The sequence below is a fragment of the Prionailurus viverrinus genome, chromosome A1 (genome assembly GCF_022837055.1).
Source record: "Prionailurus viverrinus isolate Anna chromosome A1, UM_Priviv_1.0, whole genome shotgun sequence".
Taxonomy (NCBI): domain Eukaryota; kingdom Metazoa; phylum Chordata; class Mammalia; order Carnivora; family Felidae; genus Prionailurus; species Prionailurus viverrinus.
The window spans coordinates 164,519,142-164,542,600 of record NC_062561.1 but is presented as its reverse complement, the minus strand read 5'-3'; the positions used below and the strand labels follow the sequence as shown (position 1 = coordinate 164,542,600).

At 36.2% G+C, this 23,459-nt stretch overlaps 1 protein-coding gene across 12 annotated transcripts in view; it reads right to left on the bottom strand.

Moving 5' to 3' along the window:
* Positions 1–23,459, bottom strand: part of PAM (peptidylglycine alpha-amidating monooxygenase) — a 276,825-nt gene that overhangs the window by 34,132 nt on the left and 219,234 nt on the right. For 6 of the 12 annotated variants that reach the window (XM_047851268.1, XM_047851276.1, XM_047851285.1 and 3 more), the window contains exons 13-16: positions 22,534–22,718; positions 21,400–21,468; positions 9,768–10,091; positions 225–354 (exon numbers count right to left, since the gene is read on the bottom strand). In XM_047851268.1, the coding sequence (XP_047707224.1) occupies positions 225–354; positions 9,768–10,091; positions 21,400–21,468; positions 22,534–22,718 (708 nt within the window). The remainder of the gene's footprint in view (positions 1–224; positions 355–9,767; positions 10,092–21,399; positions 21,469–22,533; positions 22,719–23,459) is intronic. The other 6 variants (XM_047851335.1, XM_047851316.1, XM_047851326.1 and 3 more) reach the window with 1 other exon arrangement.

The following is a 23,459-nucleotide window of genomic DNA, read 5'->3' as shown; positions in this document are numbered from 1 at the left end:
TCCATCAACTAGTTTGTGAAACTACGTTAATTGTTTTAAAATGCCCAAGACTTCCTCTCCATTACTTATCAGAGTCATGCATTAAAAGGATAAATATGGTTTGCTCACAAAAATCAAGTTCACAAAGAACCTTGGTAGTTCTCTTACTATTACCCTAGTTTAACAAAAAGTGATGCATGCTATATTTATTTTCATTTACACCCTGAAGGAAAAATATTACTTACTTTCCATCCCAGACATGGTCACCTCTGTGGAAAATCACCAGGTTATTCTTAGGGTCCAGAGCCACCCCAGAGACCTGGCCTGGTAACAGGTATACTCCAGGCCAATCCAGTGATTCTTCGACATGGAAATCTGTAAGATAAATACAGACATTTGGTGTAAAAAGGAAAGCTGTATAACCTCATGAAGATGAACAATGGTTATAAGAAACTCATGCAATGTCACTAGACGCAAAGAAAAAAAAAAGTCAAGCCGTGCTCTAAATAAATAAACCACATGCACATGCCGAGTAGCTTCCTGAGCTATGAAATGAAGTGACTGTGAATTTGTTTGGGGACCGTATGCCCTCTTTTCCTCTTGATAACATGCCTATGAAAACAGCTTACCCGGAAGTCCTTATAGAGCAAATCTGAGACTACTTTCTTCTTGACATGATTCTTATTTAAAAATAGTATGTTTGGGAAATAAGACCACATGGATGGCATCATCTTAATACAGAGCTTTTACCTGTGAATCAATAGTAAGCATGGGCAGTAAGCCTGTGTGTGTGTGTGTGTGTGTGTGTGTGTGTGTGTGTGATCTGACTCCTGTGTAAATTCTAGATGTTCAATAGACACAAGACCCTATAATAAACCATCACTAATTATATCATACAAGGAATCTATATAAGATACCAATCTCATTTCTCTGAATGTGAGGGTTCCTATAGCAATGGGAATGGAGGGACACTCTCTTTCATGGCTTGTATTTCACTGTTTCCTGACACAAGAGAAGGGAAACATAACAAACTCTGTGACTCTCAAGTTATTCTGATTTCTAATCAGAGTACCTTTATACTTAGAGAATACCTGCATTTATTTGTGTTAGGCCCTTTTATAAACATGCTTATGAATAAAGAGGTATGATGTATGAAGTAGCTGTACTGACTGAGGATATAAAGTTAGGAAGATACTGTGAAATCAACTGTATCAGTTCCATATTTCTTTCCCTCTCGAATACTTCAACAGAGATGCCGAGAGGTAGAAATGCAGCAATTCGAGTCTCGTTTCTCCTTCCCATCCTCTGGAGGATGTGGCAACATGCAGTGAAATCCCTAGAGACAGGCATTAAAGACTGGAGGAAGAAAGGAAAGCACAGGGCTTGTAGGATCAGCTTATGAAAGCTTGAGAGCATGCTGGTGTGAGAATAAACACTTTTAAAGTAATTTTCTCAACTGTACTTAAGGAAATAGTACTGCTTCATTCAAAGTTTTTTTACCTCTGCACATTTAATTTTTTTCTTTAATAAAAATTAAGAAAACAGCGCAACTGAATGCCTAGGTCAGTTCTGCCTACAACTTCTGCAGAAGCATCTTCAAGTATTCGCTAAGTGTATTGTCTATGTAAGGCATTGCTAGATTCTGGGAATAAAACATGGCTTTTGGCCTTGAAGACCTTGTAGAATAAAATGAGAAAAACAGAAACCAAATACTTATGACACACTGTAGTGATGGAACACAAGAGAGGGTCCATAATCCTTCCTGGGGCTTGGCTGGGAGAGGGTAGGGTTAAGGTTAGACCTGGGAGATTTCCCAGAGAAATAAACACTTGTGTATGCACTTAAAGGTAAGTGAGGAGTTCAGTGAGTGCAGAAGCGAGCAGAGAATATTTTGGTCAGAAAGATCAAAAGCGAGGATGTTTACAATTGCAGAATGTTTTTCAAGATCTTTAAATAATCTGGAAAGGATACCTCTCTGTGTCCAGGTGGGGCTAGGGGAGCGAAAGGAGGGATTAACAGACCTGGAGATCTAGTTTAGACTGGAAAATATATTGTATACCATATGGCAGAGTATGGATTTAACAACGAATGAATGTCAGTCTGAGCTGTGGTGTCTTGATCTATACGAAGATTAATTTTGAGGCATGCTGCAAGTATATTATTAGTATCAGTAAAGCACAGAGTTTGGAATAATTTACTTTTGAAATATATTAGGGCCCACGAGAATGTCATTCTCACTCACGCGTTTTGATACGCCTTCTTGAGTTGAAGAGAAGGGGGACAGAGTTACAGCTGGCACGCTTACATTTGCAAACAATTCTGGGCACAGCAGTGGATGTGAATGGGGCTGCTCAGATGAATAACATTCATCATCTATCACGTTTGTCATAATAGGAAAAAAGGATGCAAATTGCTGCTACAGGCGACTGGTAGCCACTGAAGGTTTCTAAGCATGGGGTAGCATGATTAAAACTGTGTTTTTGAAAGTGAAATCTGGAAGCAGTGGTATAAGCATGACAATTAGAGATGTCTAGATAGATCAACAGATGGATAAATCATCCCCCAAAGAAAATGTTTTCAATTATTTTAAAGTTCTCAGGTTGTATGTCATTCACTCCCATCTCCGTTACAGCTTGTCCATTTGGTGGTCATTGTTCGATGCTCATTCATCAGCTCCTGAAGAGTCCGGATGGTCTTCAAGGCAACCTTGCACCTCACGATAACACAGATATTTAGCTGCTTTTCATCAGATTCTCAGTGCCCAGAACTACTGCACCCAGATGGAACTTCTTGAGGGCAGGGATCGTGTCGTATTCACTATTTGTTGTAAAGTCTTAACAGCACCTGGCTGCCTGTTATGGCCTAATAAATACACTAAACAGAATGCTGTGGTCCAGTCTACTTATTTATGTTGTCAACCAGCACTTAAGCACCCTTATAATCTTATATTTCACTTGTACTACCTCTTTTTACTCCCCACACTGCTGAAGACGTTAAGAGACTCAATAAAAATGCTAATTGGCTAATCATTTTTATTAAAGAAAGTAAACATATGTTTCCTAGAACATTTCTATTCAGTGGTTCATCCAGCAGGTACTGGAAGCTAGGTGCTCATGAAGGTCCAAAGATACTAATTCTGATAAAAAACAGATGCAGCGTCCAAAATAAACAAACCGGGACACGTGTGAGTTTCATTAACTATTGGAAATACTGCACAATCAACTTTAAACTGGCTAAGAATGACCCCAATTACCAATGACCTTAGATTGGTAAGCACTCAAAAGTCTGCTAAAAGCATTGACTGATAGGTTGTTAACAGCTTATTTTGTCACATATGAGAGTCCGTTTGGTTGGAAATTTTCAAGAAGGAAAAATAGTGTAAATAGAACATATTATTAAAATGTATAGGTTTGGTAATTTTCAAAACAGTAAAGGTAATATGTAAGGAAATATGTAAGAAGAAATATATACACTGTGAGTACTGAGTCAATGCAAAGGAGAACTACTTTGTGCATGGCAAAATTTTTAGAGAGGTTATACTATTTAAAATTTCATTTAAAAATACCATCACACACTTTTAAGATTACCAACCCAAGACCTCAACATTCTTAGGATCTAGGTCTCCAGGTTAACTAGAAATTGTAAAATAGTTACAGAAAAACTGAGTTCATGTCTCCTCTGTGAACATTACCTCAGTTAATTGATGTTTTTGCTTCCAGTGTCACCATCTTTTTCATTATTAGGTGGTTAAAAGCTGTTCCCTTTAAGATTAGATGATCAAGATTCAAAGCAGTCTTTTAGGACTAGTGGTCTAGGTATATGGATGGAGTCAATAACATGTTTCTCCAATCCTTGCCTGTCACTACATGAGAGTCATAGAATGTCAGAACAGTACTGGGTCATCCCAGGTCATTTTCTCACTTCACAGGAAAGGAACTGTGGGCTTGGGCCAGACTTTAGTTGTCAATGTCAAGATTGATTATTTTCTAAACCCCAATTAAGAACTATTTCAAATCCTTATTAAAGAAATTACATGATAAAATATATTTGGGTTCTAACTTAAACCTAACTTTTTCAATCATGGAGAAGTTAAAAATTAAGAATTCAGATTTTTCTTAGCTTTCATTTAAGAGGCGATTCAGTATATGACTAATGTTGTAGCCTTTCAGTTTTAATTTGAAAATTAATACAAATTTCTTACGCATGACATTTGGCAAGCCATTCCCAACTCTGTCAGCTGCTCTAAATTCAGATGTCAAATAATAGGATTATTTCGGAGGAATTCTTGCACTCATTATAAAGGTCAATGTGCAGCCTCATATTCTATATATTTAGAAAAAAAGTTAACGACCTTCAGAAAAAAATAAACATTACTATTAAAATTATATCAATAAATCACTAAGAATTAATGAATTATACCTTTCCAAGAAAGAGATTAATGTAGTGATCAATGCTACTTTCATATGAAATTATTAATATGCATTTAAAAGGGCATTCATTTATCTGTGTTACAGAAGAAATGACAGAATTAAGTAAAGTTAAGAAAAAATCTAATTTTAAACCCAGAGCTGTGACTTCAGTGTTACGTAATTAAAAGATTAGTTTTAGTGAAATCACTAGATGACTTCAACAAGAACAAAATGTAATGGCTGCTTTTTCTACACTTGGGAATTCTCATCTAGTGAGGAAAGGTGACTTATTATGGGCAGAGACTGTTACTCATCAGAAGTGCCGGCCATAGCGATAATTAACTGAAAACAGATGAGAAATGTTTATAACCAAGTCAGAAAGAAAACAAGGATTAAATTACAGTGTTTCATTTAATGAGGATGAAGTGAGGAAGAGAATTTAGACATAGGGGCCAAAAGCATTAGCAGAATTTCTTTTCTTTTTAAAATTTAATCGCAAATGAGATCTTCGACTTGGTCAAAATGTTTGGATGCTGACTGAGAAAGTATGATCAGAAGTAATCTACACCAAGAGTTACTACAAGTGTAGATGAGATGACGGGATGATTGGAAAAAAAACCTGTCATCATGCTTCCTTCCTGCATGCCTGCCTTCCTATCTCTCTCTCTCTCTCTCTCTCTCTCTCTCTCTCTCTCTCTCATCTATCTATCTATCTATCTATCTATCTATCATTTTATATTATTGTGAGGCAGAATAACAAAGTGATTAAAACCAAGACTTGAGCAAATCTTGGTTCCTTCAGCTATGGCACTTTAGGCACATGACTTAACTTTTCTGTGCCTGTTTCTTCCTCTCTAAAAGGGTTTATAAATAGGGTTGTTATGGGGATTAAATAAGTTAATGCACCTAAAACACTTAGCCCGGCTCACAGTGAGGGCTATGTATATGTTTGTCTTTATTAGTCTCCTTCCCTCCAGGGATGAAATTTAAGCCAACTGAATGCCTTATTTTACCTGGTAATTCTATAAGATGTGAACCTAGAGGTAAGCATATGACTGAAATATAGACTCTGAGTTGATTAAGAGTCTGTGAATACTTTGATAAGCATCACACACATGCAGATATTATTTTCTGTTCACAGGTATATAATATATGCTGAGCCAGGCTTCCATATGCTAGCAAATAGCATTCCAATCAAATCTGCCACTGAGAATATAGTTTTAGATTTATTTTTCAGTGAGTGTGGTTTCCAGAAGGCCACTAGAATAAAGACTAGGATTTTGTTCCCATCCTACGAATATTGTCTCAATATAAATATCAAATTAACGGTAAAAAAAAAATGACGTTAGGTTTAAAAAAGAGTGTATTTGCTTCTCAGTTTACCTAGTCGAATATTTCCACACTGTACATCATGTATCACAGGAAAACGTCAAGGCAGGTCAATGTAAGTGATCAGAGATTTGAGAGCCACACACTGCCATTACGACAGAACACTGCCAAGTCATTTTCTGAATTTATCAAATTAGAGTGCCAAATTTTACAGCTTTCCTACACTTTCCAAGAAAATTCTCTCATGGGTACTGCTTAAGTTATAGTAATTAACATTTACTCCTATTGCTTTGGTGTTTAAAATTTTGAAATCCTAATCCGACATGATGTTAACGGTGGCAATTATAATCATATGTATTGTTAATGTATTACAACATTTATTTAATACTTTGTGTGTGCCAGAAACTGTTCAAAGCCCTTTCCATGCATTACCTGGCATACATGGAAGTATTATTTGACCCTCACTAAAACCCTGTGAGGACTGTACTGTTATCATCCTCATTTTTACAGATGAGAAAACTAAAGCCCAGAGAATTTCTTTTCTAATTTTTCCTACGGACCACATAATAAGTGGTGTAGTTAGGATTCAAAGCCAGGAAGTCAGGCTCCAGAGTCTGAAGTGATCCACAGCATACAACCTGCGTGGAATGGTTTTCAGATTTTATTTTGGCCACATGCAGAACTGTTCTGGGGTGAGCTGAATCGTGTGCGCGCAGTGCACGCATGTGTGTGTTGTCTGCATGCATGTGTGTGTGTACGTTGTGTGGAGACTGCAGCTATAGCTTCCTATGTGAGTCATGTCATTTCCAACAATAGTTGCAAAACCTCTGTGCTAGTCTAGCTGCACCTGTCCGGGAAATTTCCCTGTTTCTAATGTTGTTCTCACAACTGTTGGGACAAGAGTTTTCAGAACAGACTCACCACAGGTCATGAAGACAAGACTTAGAAAGAGGTGCTATTTGTGGATATTTGTGCTCTTAGAGACACGCTGAAGACACAATACTTAACCATCTTGTTCTCGGGAATGCTAAAGGCTTCATAGCAAAGATGGAAAATGTCATTCTGGTTGTGCTCTTCATGCAGCTGTGTCCAATGATGCTCATCCCATTATGAGGTGGGGATTCAAGTTTAAAGGCAGCTGCCAAGGTATGGAACTAAGCGGAATTCAGACAAATCTAAAAGTCCACAAAATGGTGTTTTTGAAACCATGAGGTAGTTCTGGGCCTACCACACATAGTCACATTCAGATTTTTGAGCCGATCCAATAATTTCACCTGTGACCTCTCAAATCAGCTGGATGGGATACATTACTGTATTGTAGTTCCAAAGTATGGTCCAGTCAATGAAATCCAAAGTGCTGTGGCATAAAATGCTCCTGTATTGGATTGTGCTAGTGCCATGAACTGTGGACATTAGAACAGAGTCCTGAGTGGAAGCTTCCAGCTTGTCAGCAGTGATGGCCCAGAGCTCCAGGGAGGCATATCTGAACTGGGCGAACAAGTTAGCTCAGTGTTTTGAGCAAGACTGTAATGAAGTGTAAAGAACTAGGAAGTGTGCATTCTAGTTTTAAATTCAGTTATAAAGTCCAAGTTTTAAATTCAGACTCTGTGACCTCACTGAAATGGGTTAACTTCTCTAGGCTTCAGTTTCTTCATTTAAAAATTAAAATAGGTCTCAAAGGCATCTGAAATGAGTAGGAGCTATAACATTAAGCAACACCATAGCCTCGCATTTTTGTTTGAGTAATAATCTCATATGAAAAACTACCTTCTTCTTTGAAGGTAATGTAATTCCTTACAGCAAATTAGGCATTTAGGGAGACAGTTAGGTCCTCCAGACTATTATAGGGTCCCCTTCTCAGCTTTGTCTGAAGTAAAGAAAAGGCTATGAGAACAACAATGGGAGATTATCCATCAAATTTATCCCCCTTGCTCATACCCTGGGAAATATACATGAATTAGACTACTAATGTATTTTATCAGGGTGTTACATGCTAATAATGCCTACTTTCTTTTTTTGCAAATGGAAGTTTCCTGAGGATAGGGCATTCTCTGGCTTACACAAAGGAATGAAACATTTTCAATTAAGGTTAGGTTTTATATTGTGCTGTAAACAGTGACAGAAGGGTGAAAAGAAAAAGACTTTCAGAAATAGCTTACCTAAATATGAATTTTGCTATTTTACATTTAACGTTTAAAAGGTTTTTGAATCAGAGTAGTGAAATAACACTAAAATAAATCATTGCAGAAAGGAAACACAGGCACATTTTCTTTCTATAATGAGGATTTGTGCTGTATGTTTCTATGACTCATCATTTTATTTAATTCAGTGACGTTTACCCACATATTTTAAATGAAAGGAAATTTCCTGACCCAGATCCTGCAGCAACATTTCACTCCCGGACACTGCCATTTTGACCACCCAATAAGGTATGAGATCTGGCAAGTAAATGTATTTGGGGGTATTTTAAATATTTCTTTCTTAGAAAAGCTAACTAGGTTTTAGGAATACAATGCCTTAAGTCAAACTATGATTTTTACATGCATACTTATGATACCTATAGGTAAATTATAAGAACCACAATATTATTTCAAATCCAAGGTAACAAAGAGAAGTCATGGGATAAAATATATTGCAACTCTAACATTTCGCACTTGAATAGAATTGTACTCTTGCCAAAGAAGCCCTTCTGCCTTTTATATTTTCATGTTGTATGGGTTACCATTTGCTGTCCTTAATATAGAGGTTCAGAAAGACACTCAAGTCTGTCTATGAAATGGATAGGGACGTGATAAACTGCAGATTTTCTAGGCACCACCCTTGGAAATGTCAATTCAGTTGTTCTTAGGTAGTATTCAGGAGTCTAGATTTTTCATAAGCACCTTAGGTGAGGTGATTCTAATGCAGTGGAGTCTAGGAAACCCTCTTGAGAAATAGTTTCATTAGATAAATTTAGGAGTTAGAGCAGGGCTGACTCTGTTTAAGTATGAAGATGTAAAAAACTGGGTCCCAGTACCCCCCATAGAAAGTATTAGACCAGACCCAATGGACAGTGCTTGAAACTTCTGTGTGAGCAAAAGGCACCACATGCTAACTTTTTTTCAATTATAAATAAAAATCAGCTGGGTGTTGAATAATTTATCGCTTACTGCAAAGCTGTATTTGAAAACACCAAGCTGGCAGCCTGAGCCATTCCAGCCCACGCATGGACAGCTGCCATGCACCCATATCTGTTACTTTTTTGGAGATTATCTCCACATGCTGTATTATCTGGCTTTCCACATTAGCAAGTAACATGAAACACAATCAATATGAAAGAGGCCACAATACAATTAAAGACAAAGATGAGGCATCCATAGCTTGCTGGTACAGAAACCTGAAGGGAATAAGGTATTGTCCTCTAATTATGGAAGCCATAACCAGAGGAATCCTGGTTAGAAATAAAGATAAATCTGATAGTTTCTGAGTTGCTGGAGGTCCCCTCAGGAAAGAAAAAAAAAAAACTAAACTAAATTTTCAATTAAGATAGTAATTGATAATGGAACTTAAGAAATCAAAATCATAAAAATGGTTATGTTTTACAAGTCAATTGGAAAAGAATGCTGGGAAATAGAAGATTCCTTTGAGAGGACCTTAATTACCTTAAAAGAAGGTAGCATATAAGCATTTCATACACTGAGACTTTAGAGATCAGGTGTTGAATTTTCAGTTTCTTTCCATTGAGCAAAATAGAGAATACTGATTTGGTAAGAATTTGTTATGCTGAATTTCACATGCCACTCTCCGAACACGATCTAGATATTTTTGGTCCCGGTAATTCTGGCTCATCAACTGAACAGAAGCTGAATTTATGAAGTATTGGACCAAAACAAAAATAAAACCTCAAACAAAGGTGGTATCTGATAACCCAAATCATAGTAACGTTTTTTTCTGATGAGTTTTTTTTTATTGATAAGTATTTTCACCCATTCATTTTTATTCCCTTCAGATTTTGCTAATGTGGATTGTAGCATTTCATAGTTTGTTCTTTAAAAGAAGCCCTAAACGCACCTCCTGTGTGTTCGGGTTCCCAGGTGCCTTCACCAGGTAGGGGCTGCTGTAATGACAAAACTCTGCTTTCTGCTGGCCTCAAAGTAGACTCTAGTCTGTGGAATTTGTGAATTCTGTCTCTGACAAGAATAGCATTGCCCCTCTCCTCGTGCTCTGCACTCTCTCTGGCATCAGATCGACCAAGATCCTTCTTTTGGACTACATTTGCAATCTCAGCTACCAGGTCTGACTCTGATTCTGCCTTTTCTGTAGGATTATATTTATGCACATGAACAACATCTTCCCTTTCTCCTAGCAGCTTGGAAAGTAGTGAATAGAAATCACCTGTGGAAAAAAGAGAAGAGAGAAGGGGTGGAGGGTTGATAAGATTGCAAAATTTACAAAATTTTGTGCCTTAAAAATACCATCGCCTGATTCATCATAATAAGTGAGAGAAGGTTGCTCTCAGATGTTTAAGCATCAGGGGAAAAAGGATGATTTTCCAGAACAATGAAAAAATAATAGGCTTCACATTTCATTTTATATACCACCTATGTCGTTCTATTATCTCAGGAGCCAATAACACCAGATAACCTCTATTTGCATATTCGTGGAAACAAAACAATGTGCATGTGATTGCATGGCATGTTTCAGTAAATGGTTTTCACAGTAGAGTCGGGTTGATTTGGAAGTTACAGTTCATCAGATTTCTAAAAATATGATCAACAGCTACATCAGAAAAGAGCTACCTTCAAGGAAAACCCTTTGAAGTTGTCTTTAAAAGCCTATTAAAGTATAATGCACAAGAAATTAAAGGTATATTTTTTCAGCATATGCTATAAAACACAAGAAACGTAACAGATATGCATTTCTTTAGCAAGCAAAACACCCATGTTTTGTTATTATTATTTCGTTAGCAGTGCTACTGTGTGTAGCTCCAGTTGTTCATTTTAGACAAGAAATGAACAAGTTCCAGAAAAATAATCTTGTGAAAAAAGAATACCTCAAATCAGTTTCAAACAAGAAAGATTTTAACAAACTAATATCATTGGAATGGTTCATCACGATGTATTTCATGCCTTTCTGTACTAAAAAGTAAACTTGGATGTGATCATCCGATATCACGAAGACAATATTATTTATAAAACATTATGAGAGATATAAAATATGACTATGGAAAGTTCACAAAGCATTTTAATCCTTATCATTTACATCTATGGCTTTAAATCCATTTACATCAACTATGTGAATCGGAAACATGTCTACGTTCTTAATAGAAACGAATCTGCTCTTCTAAGCCAAACCCCAAGGTTGAACACTCAGTTCTTTTCCCTCACCCTATTCTAAGCGCTACTAATGAAATTAGTTATGACCGTGGAGTCTTACTGCTTAAGTTTTAATTACATTTACAGCATGATCAGTTAACATTTACAAAATCTTTTTTATGACCAGTAGGAAATGAAAATGATAACCGGTTTTGCTATGATGCATTCCACTAAAGAATATATTATTAAAAAATTGGTGCAAGGGGACATGAAGTCTTTCCAAAATGATGCTAAGAGATCCTGTCATGTTTACAAATAGTCTTGGCTTAATGACTCAAAGCTTTCAATTCTTTCCCATGAAAGCGGCTTATCCCAGGTGAAATCTTCAATCAAAAAATAATTACCAAGTAATAGGGCCAATCTCAGTAAAATGAACAAAGCAAATTACAACTCAACCAAATCTGTTAGGCCACAGTGGCATTTTGCCTCACAGGGAAGAAATTAATTCATTACTGTTAAATTCACCTGCCCTCACACTAAATACAAATAGTTTAATGTGCTGTTGTGCAATGAAACATTTACATGGAAAATAAAACACAAGATTATTTCAGGAATGAGTAAAAACCAGAATTTTAAAACTTGAATCCATGTCATTAGTCTAATATTGATGGAGGAACACAGACTTGCAACTACGCATGGTTCTTCAGGTTTGTCAGTAAAAATCTAAAAGCTGTGATAAAATATCAAATGCACAGCACTCCAGTTCCTTTGAAATTATCATTTACAGTTATCATTGGGTGAGGAAAGTAAACCTTTAGCAATGTATTAGGCTTCGCTGCATACAGATTGCACTGGCCTTATGAAAATGAAATTTAGGGCTGCATCTCATTTATAGAGATGACACGTGAGAGAGAGAGAGAGAGAGAGAGAGAGAGAGAGAGACCACTAGATGGCTATCTCTTACACTCTTACACACAACCTAGAGAGTTTTTCTTTCACTTCTGGGGTAGTGGAAATATGGAATCCTCAGATGTTAAATATTTTTCTGTGCCAGGTATATCTAACCTTGAGTGCAGTGGATGGAGTAGAAAATTAATGGAGCAAGTTGTGGGGTCTCTACCCCAATCTCATTTCTCAATATTCCTTTCTTTCTCCTCAGTTTATGTTACACACATATTGGACTTCCCTTTCCTTCAATGTCATTCTACAATGTTGTTTCTTCTTCCTGGGACAATTGCTCCCCAGTAACCAACTAGCTCCTAAGCCTTCAGATCCTACTGAGGTGTTACTTATATCCAAGAAGCCTTCCTTGACTATCAAATTAGGGGTCTTAGCTATGTGCACATATGGCCCACAGGTCTTTCACTGTATTGTTACTGCCCGGTGTCTGGGGTATACTGCACACCCTGACGCTTAGTAGCTATTTTGTGCCTCAACATTATATAGACAATGACCACTACCTTTAAGAATTCTTTGGTGGATTTAAAGAAGTTAATGTACAAGGCCCAGTTCGGTGTATATCATAAAGGAGGTATCACTAAATTGTAGCTAATTACCAGCAAAAAAGACATAAATTCCAGTTGTAACATGTACATGCATCTGTTTCCATCTATTGTTTACCTAAACTTAAAAAAAAAAATCAGTTCTTATCTCATATACAGGTATTGGGATTTTCCTAACAGAAAAAAAAAAAAGGTCTCTTTAACTTTACAGCCCTATATTTTCTCAAGTCACTATGGCTGTTGTGATTTGCCTCCTTGCTTCGCCAAAGTAAATTGTACTTGCGCTTTCTCTCTTTTTTCTTAAGTCTATTTTTGGAGAAAGAACTATCCCTACTCCAATGTTCTGGATGCCAGCCCTCTCACTACCCTCTGGAACCTTTCCTATTTGCTTTCTTTTCTTTTCCTAATTCAGCTTCTTTGCCAAAGACTTGACTCAGGATAAAAGCACACTCGGTCTGCATTTATCTTGAGTGGGCCATGGAAGCAAGGGAGACCCTCCTCTGACACAGTCTATCTTTCAGACTTTTCTGCCTTCCCTTTTCCTTTTACAAGTTCCAACATGGCCTAACAGTGCTTTCTGTGATAATGGAAATACCCTGTTCCTGTGCTGCCCAACATGACGCCACTAGACACGTGGGTCTACTGAGAACTTGTAATGTGGCTAATATGACTGAGGAGTTTAGTTTTTAATTTTACTTTTAATTAATTTATACCCAAATTTAAATAACCACATGTGGCTAGCATCTACCATATTGGACCGTGCAAGGCTACTTCATCCTTGCTCACAACATCCTCTCTCCTTCCCAAGCCAAAGGCATCTGATTCCACTTCTTCATTCATCCCTGTATGACTTCCACATGAGTTGCTCAAGAGCTCTTAGTTGCCACAGCCATCTTAACCTATCAGCGGCATGTAGCACTGCTGAAAGTCCCTTCAGAAACTCTCTGCTTATAACGTTGTTCTTTCTAGATCTCCTCTGTCACCTTTGCTTTCTCATATTCCTCTGCCCAACATATGAAAATGTTGTTTTCTGAGGTCTGTCCCTGGCATCCTTTCTCTCCGCTGGCTAAGGCCTCTTCCTGCTGAGAAATATCAGCCATTCACAAGGCTTAAGTTGCTGCCTCCAGACAAATGACCCTCATATCTGGAGCTCTCCTAATACCAAATTGATTTATAAAACCACCCTGTGGAAATTTCCACCTAGATGTCTGTTTCATAGGAATTTTGAACTCAACCTGTCCTAAACTGAGCTCTTAATCTCCTCCCCATACTTTATCTTTTTATAGTATCTGTCTTGATGATGAAGCATGTTTTGGGTCCATCAATCCAGAAAACTGGATTTGTCCCTCTCTCACCAGTGAATCAACTGATTCATCAATGCTGATGTGTCAACATCATTTTTTCCCTCCCTACCACCAGAACTCATTTGGGATTCTTATCATCTGATTGGCGTGCTTAAAGACTCTTCCCCTCCTTCCTCAGAATGGATTTTCATCCCTGCCTTCAACGTCAAAATCTGTCTGTAATGGTATTAAAGCTGTTCTACCTCTGTGGAACTGACTTCTGATTCATGGTAGCCTGCTTCCCTGGACACTCCTTGCTTATGGCCCACCTTTTTCTTGGCTCTGTCAATCTATATACTTCTCAGGGGTATTCTCTAATTTTATTCTGGCTCCCACTACTAAGATGACCATATAATTTCTTTCCCAAACTGGGACATATTTGAAGAGAAAAAGGGTAATGGTAAAATTTATACTAGGTATAAAATGGGACAATTCTGGAAAAACTGGGATGTACAGTTACCCTACCTATTGTTGACACAGATAAGAGGATAAACAAGTCCTTTATAAACTGCACATGACAACAGTAATAGCTAAAATTTTTTGTGAGCTTTGCATTACCTAGTTGCTTTGCTGAGTTGCTGTATATGATTTAACACATTTCATCTCTACAAAATACTTACTGTCTTCAGTTGAGATGAGGAAATCAATGGTACAGTACAAACCTGCACATCTGGTAGGAAGTTGAACTGGGATTTGAAGGAGCAACCTGTATTAAGGGCACACCTTCTAACTGATGCCTATACTGGATCCAGGCTCCACTTTTTTTTTTTTTTTTTTCCCTATAGTGGCTAATAAACTCCTGTGAATTTACCTCAGACCTGTCAATCTTACTATATTTGTTTTCCTATTTAAATGAAATGTCTTCTGAGCTTTGTGCCGGGTGTGCTCTTTAACTGAACAAGTTTCTTTTTGTCCTTTGCTGGCCTGCCTTCTCCATATCATAACATAAGATGCTTGTAAACTAGTTAATACCTCCATACCACAGTGATTTGACAAAGCTGGCCTAAAGAATAATGACCGGCTACCTTCGGTTTGAAAAAGTAGGAGGGTTTTCTGTTCTCTTCAATAGTTTTCACTTCCCACTTCTAATATACCTTATGTGTAGTATGACCAAACTCTATAAGATTTTCTTTAAAAAAATGGTACATTTAAACTATCTGAGAAGGGACAAGTGGCAAGGGATAAATGTGATTTTTTATGGAAACATTAAAAATCTCTCATTTCTTACACATTGTCATATTTCTAGTGATTAGTACTATTCCTATCACAGCAGCTACCCAGTAAATTATTATGGGATGAATAGTAATTGTTAAAAATGTCACCCTTTGCCTCTGCATCAGTAGAAATAAAAATATTTCTTTGATGATTTTAGGCTGCAGTGAATCCATTTATTTTTTTCTCACTCAAACTTTGATTCTTATAGAATGCACAAATGTTCTAGTTCTTTTATGTAATTTGGCTGAGTGGGTCTGGATTTGGAAAACATAACTGTGCTAGCAGCTAATGTGCCAGGAAAAAGTACACAGCATAGTAGAAGAAAATCTAAAACACTACCAATTAAACTCCCAATGTGTTAAGTTGTATGCTTGCATTAACTACTTCATGACTCAGTGGGCCTTTTTTCTTTAGTAGGGACCATTCACATTCCCTGCCATCAACATGAAAACTTTTCTGGCTTACCTTCAGGAATATAGTGAGATCAAAATGAAACAGAAACATACATTGAAAAATTGCCCCATGAGTTTTTTTTTTTTTAAATAAAATGCTTTAAAATTATTGGGGAAAAAAAGTATCTCTACTTTTAGACAGTGTAAAAAATCTTTAAGAATATATTTTTTTAAAGTTTATTTATTTATTTTTGAGAAAGAATCCCAAGCAGGCTCCAAGGTGCTGTCGGCACAAAGCCCAACATGGGACTTGATCTCTTGATGTGAGATCATGACGTGAGTGGAAACTGAGAGTCAGCCACTTAACCAACTGAGCCACCCAGGCGCTCCTAGACAGCGAAAAATCTTAATTGTGGAGGCATTTAAAAAAATAATCAGAAACATTGTGGTAATCTTCAGACTATGAAGTCCTATTTCCCATACATACCACTAGTCCTTTATTACCCAAACCAAACAACTCTCATTATCGCTCTGTCATTTCTATGGTACATCGAAAGTAAATAGGATGTTCATCAGCATTTAACCCCTGACAAAATATGCCAAGTGACTAAGCTAGTGAGCATGCAATGTGCAACGTAACTGATTAATGACAGAGATATGAGGAATGGAGAAATAAAAGCATTTCTTTTCAGATTTTAATATTTTTGGTTTGTAACTCAGTCATAGTTGATTTTCCTTTATGGTTAGTTGATTTGGTTTATTAAGCACTTACTTAACACTAACATTTATCCCACTAGTCTTAGAGAAATAAAGCATGATCATGATGACCAGCTCAAGGATCTCAAAAGAAGCGAACTTTATTATTTTTTCCTCCTACTGAATTGAACAATCAGAAATGAGCTTCTCCCTGCACCTTTTCCTAAGAAAATGAGACAAATATAAAAAAGGAGAAGTTAGCAGATGATGGCTTTTGCAACTACCATGCACACAGATCTATATCAGAAAGCACAACTGTGTGATAAATGATCATTCTCATCTGCCTATTCTGCTATTAGGAAACCAATTCAAACAGCATCCACTCAGCTTCCCAGAGCCTTGGGGGGTATTTAGAATTGCGTTTGATAGATGAGTTCAATATGTAAAGACTTGTGAGCTGCTCATAAATCATAACAAACCGATAAATTTTTAGCGAATGGGAATACAAACAAGAATTGTAACTTCTTTCAAACAGCAAAGTGGCACTGAGGGCGCTTAGAATTAGCCAAAAAGATGCTACTAAAACCATGTGGACTTTATTAGGGGATGAATGAAGTATTCTATTTTGAATAAAGCAAAGAAATACAAATAGTGTGATTAAGCCCGGACTTTGCTCCACTCCTCTATAAATGGTTTACCAACTGTCACTTTAACAAGCTTTTGCAGTAGACTATTGTCTTTTAAAGTTGAAACCTTGTTCCCTTGATTCTGCTTATTTGATAAAACATGCCAATGGTAATTCATTTTTGTTAGCATAAAACCAGGGTGAAATTATTCTGTTTCACAGAAGGTGTCTGAAGACCTTTAACTATCTGGGGTCATGGAGTGTTTTCCCTCTACAAATTGTATTTTTGTCATATTCTCCCTGCCTTGGGAATATAGTCACTCATGCTGACCTTTGAGTAGAAAGATTGATTATATGAGGGCACAAAGACTACAATGAGAAGAGTTTGGAGAAAACCGAGTAAAACGTGTTAAAAGGCCCTTTCTGCAGCAAAAGCAATGCTGTCTAGAGCATAATGTATAATAACAAGGACAACTGGCGTTGTAGATTTTGACTTTCAATTCTGCCATGTTTTTTTTTAAGACCTCAAATCTTCACAATACAACTAACACTGAATTTCAATGTTCAGAATTTCATTGCAGAATGCAGAATTCAATGTAGAATTTCAATACTGCACCTTATACTTTGAATTATAAAGGAGAGAAACACTCAAAATCAGCACTCCTAATAGTAGTTGCATTGATGCTTGCTTGAAGCTGGTAAGCTTCCTTGTTTCAGCCCAAGCTCCTCACCCAAACAATGTTGAAAGAAAGCTCAGGTTGTACCACAGGCATAGCGAACGTATATGAGAAGTCATACGCATAAGAAATATAGAGAAATTACAAAACACACTTTACTTTCCTAAAAGTGCCAACCATTAAGATATAAGTAAAGGATATGTTCATGTGTCTGCTCTGGGAAACCTCAACACCACCCTTTCATTCTGAAGTCTCCTGGGATTCATTTTCTCCGCTCAGAATCAATGTCTAATTGAGTTGTACTGTTTAGCTGACTGTACTTATTACAGATATAGGTGATTCCTCACTTACAGTGTTTTCAAAGGATAGTAACATTTCAGTTCATTTTGAATACCTATTAGTGTTTTTCTGCTTGGAGGCAGACATAATCAACTCATTAACAGATTAGCTCACCTACAGGCAAACAGGCTATTTTCAAAGCAGTATAGGTAGGAATATACACATACTATGCAGGCATTAAAAATCATGCTTGCCAGTAATTCCTGTAGTTGGAAGAAATATTCAAGATATAATATTTTTAAAAAAGGATACAAAACTGTGCATATATGATCTAAACATTATCAAAATAATGTATATATAATATATATTTCACACAAAGATGTCCATATACATCCATATTTCTGGGGATAATGGATGATTTTTATTTGATTCTTTATACTTTTCCTTAAATTCCATATCTTTTTAAATGAATATTATTTAACAACTCAGTCAAATAAACATTATGTTTTAACCGCCCCCACCGCCCTCCCACAGACTTAATTGAAGCTTCACTAAAATGTGTCTCATTGTTGTATGATCCAGGACAACCTGATAGGTAAAGCTGTCATACAATGAGGCTTCTCTAATGTCTTCATAATTACATCTTTTGAGATAAGGTCTGAGATACATTTGCCTTACACCAAATTTTGTTCTACAGGAAGCAAATATATACAAGGATACTGCAGAAGGTAAGCATGTTTGTAAGCATAGGCTGGGCAGTACTACATAGATTCATAGATCTGAGCTGTCTCTTTCAAGCTCTAGTAAAATTTCCAATCAAGGTTAATATCCTGACAAAAATTAATAGCTAGCAATTTCAGTGATTCGAATTTCAAAAACACCCCACTTCTATTCCTTCTGGAGAAACAGAGTATCAGATAAATAATGTGACAGAGCTACATTTTTTTTTCAGCCTATAGCATATGAATACTTTTCTCTCTTTTTTTTACTACCTTAATAAAAGTCATCCCTTCTTTCCAATGGAGCATTTATTATATATCTTGACCTTTATCTTCCTGTATGCTTTCCAATGTATTAAGATAGGAAGTAAAAATAATATTGTTTGTATTCTCCAGGAAGAACTATCTCTATTATTTAGCTACTGATGGGTATAGAACTTGCCTTTCTGACATTTGGGGTCTTTTCTTTCCTGCTCCACAAGTGTTCTATTTCCATTGGGGATCTGACATCCTCTGTGTGACCAACATAGATGCTGTCTGTTAACTTGTGGCTAGCACAACTGAAATGATTCATGGCTTTTATTTATTAGGGATTTAAAATATTAAAAGAATCAGTACAACCTGGAGGAGCACCTGAACATAAATTGTTTTGTCCAGAGCACCAAAATAAGGCAGGAGGTTGAGTTGGAGGGTTTACTTTAAAATCAGCAGATGTGGCATAATTTATCTGAATAATTAGAGCCCTGATCAATCTATCAACTCAGGGAATGAATACAAATACACATTTTGTGCAAATCAACATCTTTCAGAAGAATGGGGTACTTACTCTCTCAGTAATGAGTAGATTTGCCACGTGTAGCGCAAGGAGACAGATTGACCTCATTAGCGAATCAAATGGACTATGTGTATAAACATGCATTTGGCATACCTTTATATTCTCTAACTTACAGGCTGGTGGTCCCCAAAGGCCTGTAGAATAATATATAGGCTACAATGGACATTGAATGGTTTTTGGTTAGGTATCTGTCTTCAAATAACCTGGGAGGTGACATTTTGATGGACCCACTATTGTCAACATGTGAATGCCATAGCCCATTTTTGGTAGTATGAAAATTCAGTCAGAAGAATATTTTTTCTTCTCAAGTGAAATAACTTTACAGCACTTTTATTCGTAAGTAGAATAAAGCACTAACTATAAGAAAATAATTTCTTCTGTGTCCGTGGAATTCTTCTCTGGAATCAGTAAGTCTTTGGATATATTTAACTCTTAAAATTATATGTATGCTATCAGATATGAAAGGGTAAATGACTGGCAAAACATGAAAGTGTTTTAAAGAATTTGGTTTTTAGGCATAAGTGATAGACCCCTCCTAAATCTTATTTGAAAAGAACAGGTTAAACTTGACATTTAAGGTTCTTCACCTAGTGAAACTTTTGGGTTTCTAACCTTTCAGAAGTTTCAGTGTCTCCCTTGATCAACTCAACAAACTTGAAAAGGAAAACACAGCCCAGCCTAAGTTTCCATATAAACTCACTTTTTTATTAGACACATGTACTAAATGATGGTCTCATTCCATACTGTATCACGTATGTTACTATTTGGAAGAGTATGCTAAGATGACTCAAGTTATTTCAAAGACATATATTTCAAACAGTGTGTTCAATATCAAAATTGAAATGATTCATTTTAAGTCTGATCAAATTTCAGTACAATTATAGAAAACACTATTACTACTACTAGCAAATTTAGGTTATAATTACTAACTTCCTTACAATTATACACAAAGGATTGATAAATTTAGCTAATTTAAATCATACTCAATAGTTTAGTATGAGCCATTTAGTATAACATCATCTCCCTTTTTTTGACTCAACAGAAAAGTACCAACAACTTTGAGCTAAAGTTCTATTTTATTTTTCCCAAAGGCCATTTTGTTGGAATGAGATGCTATGGAACATACTCTCTCTATATAACTGAAAAACATTTCTATTACGGTTTACCTTATTTCCCTTTCAGAGTGCATGTTTCCCTTTAAAAAGTCTGTATTCTTTAATTTTGCAAATACTCTTAATGCAAGAGTGTTAACTTTGACCTGGACCTCCTAGGATACATTTTGAAGAATTCCAATAGTGGTTTACAATATCCAAAGAGTGAGAAATTTCTGTCTGTTGCCAACAGAAAATATCTATTTCCTGTACACTTTATGTTGTCCTAAGAAGTATGTTTGCATTAACATTAATGTTTTAAAATATATCCTATCTAGGCCAAAAAGACTTGATAAGATAACATACTCCAACACATAACACAAAGTATCATCTTTGAAACAACTAGTAAGAAAAAATTGAGGAAAATATTTTTCAGTGCCAAGATACGCAGTGCATGACATGCAAGGACCAAGTATTACAGCTTCAAATAAATGGATCAGAGGAAGAAGGATGCTCTCCTGATTCATCAGATGGCAATTTAATATAAAACTATAAATGCCTAAGTTGGTAATCCCACCTACCTTACTGAAGGCAGAGAAGACTTAAGAGAGGCCAGATGCAAGTTTAAGTCCTAATTTATTTCAAATACAGTCAATGAACATACCATACAAAATACACAAGATTTTAAATGGTAAAGTCCTTTCAAGTTTAAAATGCTGCCCAATGAATGTTTCTAACAATTATATTTGCGCTATATATAAAAGATACAATATTAAGTAAACCAAAACAAAGAAATATCTGATGGGTCCAAATTATTACATCAAGGAATTTTACTTTCAAAGCTAAAGTACAACAATTGACCATTTTCTCATGAATTATATATTATACAAACACAGCAATACACAGGGATCGAGGCTGGTAAGACCTAAAATATCTTAGTAACTTTAAGATTTGGTTGCCCAATTGGAATATGAACACTTTTATAGGCCAAGTTATAAAACTATGCATACATACCCTGTTCTAACACTTCTTCTTCTCCTTTTGGCTGCTGTTGCAAGGAAGTCTTATCTTTGTTCTCTGTTTCTGTAAAGGATCAAAAAAGCTGAGCATAAATTTGTGGGATATATCATATACTTTAAATAGCTTATTGGAAATATGCCATCAACATAAAAATATTTTCAGGGTCTTAGGTTTCATAAAAACAATAGCATTAAGAATTTAATTCGCAAAAATCTCCAGTGTAACCACCAATTAAGAAGAAGATTTCTGACTTAATAATTAAATCAACTACCTTTTCAGTAATACATACCTGATACCAAACTAAAAATGCATTAATAAAACTGCTTGTAATTTTAAAAATTGAACTTACTGAAATTTTAAGGATATTTTAAGAACATTTTAAGGCACATTCTATAAATATATTAAGATCTTAATAAGTGACCTAATTGCTATGTAAACTTCATTCATAAAATTTCTAATAGAAAGACATAAGAAGGTGCTCTGGCACTTTAAGATTGAACTTGTAAAACTCAATGAAGTCTCAGCATACTTCATCCAATAAAACAGGGTGTGGGTTTTGCAATTTTAAACTAACAAAATGACAATCAGTATGATCATTTTGCAGAGGAAGAGCAAGTTCATCAACAATTCTGAGAATGAGACCAAAAAGGCCAAGATTAGAAATGCCTCATAAATCACAAACTCTTCTTTGCTTGAGGAGGCCCATTAAAATAGATAATTTAGGGTATGGTTGGAGACAATCACCATTTGCATTGGCAAACTGAAGCACTCTTCAGAACATGGTGTATAAATTCATAAATTACATAAGTCATTACTTGCTATGGAAGGAATCAAATGGGGAAACTAGAAAACATGAATTGAATGAAAAAAGAGGTACATTTCTGGAATTGGCCCCCGAATTAATCTGTTTCATCACCAGTTGAGATTTGTCACTTTAACTGTTTTGGTGGGGACATGTCAGGAGGAACGACAGGTTATAAAAGAAGGGAAAGTGGGAATCGGATTGTGTGTACAGGTGATCGTGACAGGTGGAGGGTGATTTTAAATATTAATATACAGTCAAGTGTGATATGCAAGAAAATATAAAATACGAAATCATATTGTACTGTAAATTAATACCCATTTTACCTTTGTGATGTCCATGCATCATAACCATATCAGACTGCACAGGAATTGGAATACTGGCCTCCGGTGGTATGGTTCTGAACATATCTGGAGCTACATTCTGCGTGCAGGTCATGAAAGAGACTGCATGCCTAGCTTCCATGTAATACATAATGTATAAGTTGCACATTTCATCACTAGATGTGCCACTGCAAGCAAAAAAAAAAGACATAACAAAACAGCCATTCACATAAAACACATTCTTAATGCAAGAAAAACACAACCAGTAAATCTGCCAGCAATAGGTTCAGAGGTGGAAATATTGTGCACTTATTTTATAGCTTTCATTAAAGCCCATCACAGTTTTCAGTATCTAAAGCACAGTGTCAAAGGCCTATTTCTACTTCATAATGGAGTATCCATTCGCACTCACTCCATGCAGTACCAAGTACGGCAGATGGAAATGGCATTTAAGCAGCCATTCTTTCCTCTTTTAAGTCCTTTTATTCTTTAGCCCTTCTTCCATTTGCTAAAACTCAGAGATTGGGCAAAGTACTTTTCTGACAGAAAAATCTTAATTATTCATTTAATAACAGTAAAATTCAGGACACTTTAACAGGAATGTCATATATTATTTACAAGTCTTCAAAAATGCCTTCTTCCATTTAACCCTGAGAGTCTAGGATCTCGCTTTGGGTAACTGCCTTCTTCCTCATGGTCACATGAATGGAGAGTCATGTACTGACCCTAAGACATCATAAATGTATCCCTGAAACCTGAACTGGCACCTTGGCTTCTACACCAGGGAAGAAAAAGGAGCCTCAGGAGTGATACAAAATGAAAGCAATCCTAAGCTCTTCTAAAGACTCAGACCTCCATGGGGCAACACTGAACAACTGAAAGACTCAATATTAAAAACAGATTTTAAAACAGTGCGATGATGGGTGTGT